The sequence below is a fragment of the Anabrus simplex genome, chromosome 3, assembly GCF_040414725.1.
Source record: "Anabrus simplex isolate iqAnaSimp1 chromosome 3, ASM4041472v1, whole genome shotgun sequence".
In the NCBI taxonomy this organism is placed as follows: Eukaryota; Metazoa; Arthropoda; class Insecta; order Orthoptera; family Tettigoniidae; genus Anabrus; species Anabrus simplex.
The window spans coordinates 8,379,231-8,386,716 of NC_090267.1; the positions used below are offsets into that span (position 1 = coordinate 8,379,231).

Below are 7,486 nucleotides of genomic sequence, written 5' to 3' on the forward strand. Positions count from 1 at the left end.
GTTGGTATAAGTGAACTACGTTGGCAGGAAGAACAGGATTATTGGTCAGGCAACTACCGAATTATCAACACGAAATCAAACAGGGGAAATGCAGGAGTTGGTTTAATAATGAATAAGAAAATAGGGCAGCGGGTAAGCTACTACGACCAGCATAGTGAAAGAATTATTGTCGTCAAGATAGACACCAAACCAATGCCCACCACATTAGTGCCGGTCTATATGCCTACTAGTTCAGCGGATGATGAAGAAATTGAAAGAATATATGAGGTGATAGAAGATTTAATACAATATGTAAAAGGTGATGAGAATCTAATTGTGATGGGAGACTGGAATGCAGTGGTAGGCCAAGGAAGAGAAGGTAGTACAGTAGGAGAATTTGGATTGGGACAAAGGAACGAAAGAGGAAGTCGGCTGGTTGAATTCTGCACTGATCATAATTTAGTCCTTGCCAATACTTGGTTCAAACACCACAAACGACGGCTGTATACATGGACGAGACCTGGAGACACTGGAAGGTATCAAATAGACTTCATTATGATTAGGCAGAGATTCAGAAACCAGGTGTTGGGTTGCAAAACTTTCCCAGGAGCAGACGTTGACTCTGACCACAACTTGTTGGTCATGAAATGCCATCTGAAGTTGAAGAAATTGAAGAAAGGAAAGAATGCAAAAAGATGGGATCTAGACAAGTTGAAAGAAAAGAGTGTGAGGGATTGTTTCAAGGAACATGTTGCACAAGGACTAAACGAAAAGGCTGAAGGAAACACTATAGAGGAAGAGTGGAGAGTCATGAAAAATGAAGTCAGTAGGGCTGCTGAAGAAATGTTACGAAGGACGAAAAGATCAACTAAGAATCAGTGGATGACTTAGGAGATACTAGACCTGATTGATGAACGACAAAAATACAAGAATGCTAGAAATGAAGAGGGCAGAAAAGAATACAGGTGATTAAAGAATCAAGTGGATAGAAAGTGCAAGATAGCTAAGGAAGAATGGCTGAAGGAGAAGTGCAAGGATGGTCCTGGGAAAGGCAGATGCTGCATACAGGAAAATCAAGGAAACCTTTGGAGAAAGGAAATCTAGGTGCATGAATATTAAGAGCTCAGATGGAAAGCCACTTCTAGGGAAAGAAGACAAAGCAGAAAGATGGCAGCAGCATATTCAACAGTTGTATCAAGGTAAAGATGTAGATAATTTCGTTCTGGAACATGAAGAGGCTGTTGATGCTGATGAAATGGGAGACCCAATTTTGAGGTCAGAGTTTGACAGAGCTGTGAGTGACCTAAATAGGAACAAGGCACCTGGAATTGATGATATTCCCTCTGAATTACTGACTGCCTTAGGAGAAACCAGCATGGCAAGGTTATTTCATTTAGTGTGCAAGATGTTTGAGACAGGAGAAGTCCCGTCCGATTTTCGGAAGAATGTTGTTATACCTATTCCCAAGAAAGCTGGTGCTGACAGTGTAAAAACTACCGCACCATTAGTTTAGTATCTCATGCCTGCCAAATTTTAACACGTATTATTTACAGAAGAATGGAAAAACAAGTTGAAGCTGAGTTGGGAGAAGATCAATTTGGCTTCAGAAGAAATGTAGGAACACGTGAAGCAATCCTGACTTTACGCCTGATCCTAGAGGATCGAATCAAGAAGGACCAGCCCACGGACATGGCATTTGTAGATCTAGAAAAGGCATTCGATATTGTTCATTGGACCAAGCTATTTATGATTCTGAAGATGATAGGGATCAGATACCGAGAACGAAGAATTATCTACAATCTGTATAAAAATCAGTCTGCTGTGATAAGAATCGAGGGCTTTGAAAAAGAAGCAGCAATCCAGAGAGGAGTGAGGCAAGGCTGCAGTTTGTGCCCTCTCCTTTTCAATGTTTACATAGAACAGGCAGTAAAGGAAATCAAAGAGAAATTTGGAAAGGGAATCACAGTCCAAGGAGAGGAAATCAAAACCTTGAGATTTGCCGATGATATTGTTATTGTATCTGAGACTGCAGAAGATTTCGAGAAGTTGCTGAATGGTATGGATGAAGTCTTGGGTAAGGAGTACAAGATAAAAATAAATAAGTCCAAAACAAAAGTAATGGAGTGCAGTCGAACGAAGGCAGGTGATGTAGGAAATATTAGATTAGGAAACGAAGTCTTAAAGGAAGTAGATGAATATTGTTACTTGGATAGTAAAATAACTAACGATGGCAGAAGTAAGGAGGACATAAAATGCAGACTAGCACAAGCAAGGAAGAGCTTTCTTAAGAAAAGAAATTTGCTCACTTCAAACATTGATATCGGAATTAGAAAGATGTTTTTGAAGACTTTCGTGTGGCATTGTATGGAAGTGAAACATGGACGATAACTAGCTCAGAAAGAAAGAGAATAGAAGCTTTTGAAATGTGGTTTTACAGAAGAATGCTGAGGGTGAGATGGATAGATCGAATCAGGAATGAAGAGATACTGAATCGAATTGGTGAGAGGAGATCGATTTGGCTAAATTTGACGAGAAGAAGAGATAGAATGATAGGACACATCTTAAGACACCCAGGACTTGTTCAGTTGGTTTTTGAAGGAAGTGTAGTTGGTAAGAACAGTAGGGGTAGACCAAGGTATGAATATGACAAGCAGATTAGAGCAGATGTAGGATGCAATAGTTACGTAGAAATGAAAAGATTAGCAGAGGATAGGGTGGCTTGGAGGGCTGCATCAAACCAGTCTATGGACTGAAGACTCAAACAACACCACTAAGGTACATGGAATTACTGAGAAGGATGCAGATGTGCTTCGCAATTAACACGAAGAGATACGTTTCTGATTCACAGCTAGCACCTCCCTCCTGGTGAAAAACAACATCGTCCACCCTCTCCCCACCGAACAAGCAGGCTACAACATACCACTACTATACTAGATCAAGGACAGAGAACACAGACACAGACCCTCACCCATGATTGTGGGAAGTAAGGAGGGTAATCCACAGGCAATGGTTAAGTTAGGACATCTACAATACCCCTGTTTTCCTAAAGAGAGAATTGCAAATGCTAACACTTTCGAAAAGAACCAGTTTTTAATTCCGTCCCATTTCTCTATCGGTTCCAGATCATGTTGAAAACTACACAATTGCCTGGTTGATTGACAAGTGATGAAGTTCAAAACATATCCTAACATTGAATTACAAGAGCATGTACACTTGACAATAAGGAATCCACCTAATGCTGGGGCTGAACCTTATATAAGGCCACGGCTGCTTCCTTCCCACCCCTAGCCCTTTCCTGTCCCATCATCGCAATAAGACCTATCTCTGTCGGTGCAATATAAAGCAACTTTCAAAAAAGGAATCCACCTTAAGTAATAAGATCGTAACAAGTTAACCAGTGTTTTTTCAAACATGCTTCTAAGCAGAAGCATGAAGGATTTAAATAGATGTTTTTCCCTTTTAATTTGGAAGCTGAACAAATGTTTTGATAGTATTTTAATTAAGGATAAATGTTTAATTACACATTCCAAGGATTCCTCCCCCTCCTACACCCTTCCACAATCATCCCCCCTTCCCCATTAGACATAGTTATAAGCTTTTCATGAGGAGAGATCAAGGCTGTTATGATAACAATATATTGCGTATGCTTTTTTCTTTTTGAACCTATGTGTATGTGAGTGTATCTGAAGATGTCTGTGAAGGAATTGAAACGTACTGTGGATGATATGTATAAAATTGCCAAAGGCAAATAAATATATCTATTAGCTGGTTAAACAGTTCTTTGATACCTAGGTTGTCATGTTGATACAGGCATGAAGTGGATAGTCTGTAATAGTATTGAAAGCACAAAACAGAGCCTAAGGGGTGAGTGGTATAAACGACTTGTTAGTATCAGAGGAGTAAAAAACATTACTTCACAATTGCTAATAGATCAGTAGTTCTGTCTCATCAGTTACTCTTTCATTAACAAATTCATCTGTTACCCAATTGTTTGCGGAACATTTCCTACATGATATCAGGTCGGCATGTAATGGGATAGATGCTTGTACAGAAAACTTGAGCCCATTAATTGTGCAAGAAATCACCCAACATAAGTTCACCTTTATTTGTCTTTATAGTGACTTAATTCTTTGTAAATGTAGCCCCAGCTGAAGATTCATCGTGCATCATATTTTATCTTTACCTTCCTTCTTCTTGTCACCCTTTTATATCCCTTCAGAGCTAGGTGAGGAAGTATCCTGGATTCTTTTCCTCCCAATGAAATGAGCACTAAAATTTCTTGATGCGGGTGTTGGCTGCCAAGATGAGCCAGCATGACTACCAACTGAGCATTGCATAGTGATACTTTTCTAAAGATAACCATTTTGGTATTCTCATTTTGTAACCCATCTGTTTAGAGGTTCAAAATGGGATCCTGTTCTGCTCAAGAAGGGACACCATTATGACACGTATTTTTAGTATTATATATCTACAGGTTATTGAATTTTGTTGATTTTTCAAGTTTATAGTAGCTTATAAGTAGCCTATATTAAATATCTCTTTGATTTTTATTCATATCAATAATGTACTTACTTCTGACTGTGTATTGCTAAAGTTCATAGTATGCGCCGTTCATCTCACATTCAACAAAGCGAGAATTCGAGTTACCTTTATGGTGTTTAGAGCCATCTGTTAGCAAACCATGCCTTAGCTTCATGCATATGTTTCAGGCTGTGCCTGCTGGGCTGTCGTGTGTTATTTAGCACAACCGCCATGAGAGGAGCATCCTCCCCGGTACTTACCAGTCGTTGGGTTGAATTGGCTCTCTACATTGGTAGAATCATGGAGAGTACGTTATAGGCAACAGTGATTAACTCAGTAGTTTTTACCATCACTTTGTTCGCTCTCTTGCTTAATGATTGCATACAAGATGTTTTCCAGTCATACGGTATCAGGTCAATCTTCCAGCAGTCAACCAGGATCCAGTTTATGATCTCGATGTATTCAATTCCAGCAAGTTTCAGAGCTTCCACAGTGATGCCATCTTCTGAGGATGCCTTGTAGTTCTTGACAGCAGTAATGACTACCTGCAGAATTGGTTTATTTTGTACATGGATCTCTGATGGATCTTCTGTGGATTACCTTTCCTCTGGATCTTTGCAGTTGAGCGATTGGTTGTTTGATATTCTACCAGAAGATTTGTGTTTTCTCAGTGTTTTTCTTCTTCTTCTTCTTCTTCTCCTTCTTCTTCTTATTATTATTACAGTATTATTATTGATAATATTTCCTTTCAAGAGGGACACCATTATGACACTTATTTTTAGTATTATATATCTACAGGTTATTGAATTTTGTTGATTATTCAAATTTATAGTAGCTTATAAGTAGCCTATATTAAATATCTCTTTGATTTTTTATTCATATCAATAATGTACTTACTTCTGACTGTGTATTACTAAAGTTCATAGTATGCGCCGTTCATCTCACATTCAACATATTATACGCAACACGTTTTCCCAAGATTCGTTTCGTAGCCCACGCCAACCAGATCCCCTCCACACGCCCGCCCCATGTGCCCTGCTTTGGCCTACCCCTATCGCCCCTCCGTTGTTCCTTTGTTTTCACATCTGGACAGCGCTGAGTGACATTCGATAGGATGACAGCCATTCCAAACGTTTGAACCGTGTTTCTTCGTGGTGTCTGTTTACCCGTTAAATATTATATAACCTTATGACTGTAAGGGCACCTAGTGAATAAATCTGGTTTCTTGAAGTTTTGCAATGAAATTTCGCATTTATGCACGATGTAATTAATTAACTTAAGAAATTTCCTTTTTTGTTCGTATTGAACTGAGAATTACAATAAATAAACTTTTAATGTCCACCTTTGCGGCCACTATAAATAAATCTGACCCTTATCTCAGATCAGGAGTATATGGATTTCAGTGCAATGACTGTGGCAGTGCCTATCTTGGGCAAACTGGGTGCAACTTCAAGATAAGATATGCTGAACATGTTAATGCTCTGTGATACAATAGATTCTCTGCTGTAGGCCAACATGTCCATAAGTTAAAACAAGGTTGGAACAAGACATTCAAATACTAGAGTCTTTAAGTAAAGGACCATTGCTGGATGCTACTGAATTTTGTTATATCCATCTAGACCAGTATTTCAATGCAAATCTCAACCTAAATGATATATCCTAGACACCAAAAGTTCTCTTTGATTTCCTTATAGCATTTTTGAAAAATGTTCAAATTCCAAACAAGAATTTAAGTTTACATATTATACGCAACACGTTTTCCCAAGATTCGTTTCGTAGCCCACGCCAACCAGATCCCCTCCACACGCCCGCCCCATGTGCCCTGCTTTGGCCTACCCCTATCGCCCCTCCCTTGTTCCGTCCAGATATGCATACGTGACTCGAGCTGTTCATTGTTTACTGCACGTTACTTGCATCACGATCAGTCTACGGCCGTATGTGGTGAGTCTTGCATACATTTATGTTATTGAGTAGAACCTCAACACTTTCCGCTTCGAATCGTTAATAGTGGGTTTTTTTATTTATTTTTCACAGGTTCCACGTTTTAACTGAGAAACATAGATCTTATATACACCTTAAGGAGGTGTTCATATGTTTCCACCTCATAGGCCTTAGATAGAGAAGAATTTCGTCATACCCGAATTTTATCCAGCAATATTCACAATTTTTAAGATGACTGCAGTTTATGAACCATAGTTGAATGTTCAAAAAATGTTTTAATATTGTAAACCACACATCAAACTTAATGAACTTGCTACTGTATGTCCACAAGGACATCAATCAACTTGAGAACTGTTTAGTGTATGTTTGACTCGCAAGTCTTCTACTTGTTCAACAAGTTTTTATTAGGTGTCATTGTTTTTATTGTAGATTTCATAGGGATTTATATTACGCACAATTTAAGGTATATAATGTATTTTTTAAATAATTTCCCTATTTTCCATTTCTTTGTACAGCTGAAGATGGCGCAAAAAATGCGTCGAAACTAGTACTGTATATAATTAGAATGTTGTAATTACATCTATATAACAACATTATTATTGTATTGAATAGGTGGAGATTAAAAGTTTATTTATTAAAACGACATCATGAACCCATTTCTGCCTACCGTGACATATGTCACAGGTGCTTGTTGGTGCTTCTTTGCAGCAATACATCGCCAGTAATAGGTTTGTAACAGTGGTAATGGCTATAATGTCCCTAACTTGTTGACACAGTATTGAACAGTGTGGCATAGTTCTAATGTGAGGAGTGTTAAATTAAAAGTGTTCTTCTGCTTACCTGACTCATTTGTGCACCATAAAAAGTAACAGTATTTGATTATGAAGGACATCCTGCCAGTGTAAGCTATGAAAATATAAATGTAGAGGATGTGAAATACCACGGCTATTATTCATTCTTCAATCCTCTTGTAGTTCTTGTGTTTATTAAGTTGTATTAGGTGATCATCGAGAATGTTCTATGGCTGATATACTTTGTATTGGTA

At 38.4% G+C, this 7,486-nt stretch overlaps 1 protein-coding gene across 1 annotated transcript in view; it reads left to right on the plus strand.

Moving 5' to 3' along the window:
• LOC137498878 (uncharacterized) overlaps positions 1-6,619 on the plus strand; it is a 148,259-nt gene extending 141,640 nt beyond the window's left edge. Inside the window, exon 5 of the mRNA XM_068226548.1 lies at positions 6,535-6,619. Within this exon, the coding sequence (XP_068082649.1) occupies positions 6,535-6,619 (85 nt within the window). The remainder of the gene's footprint in view (positions 1-6,534) is intronic.
• The last annotated feature ends 867 nt before the right edge of the window (positions 6,620-7,486 follow it).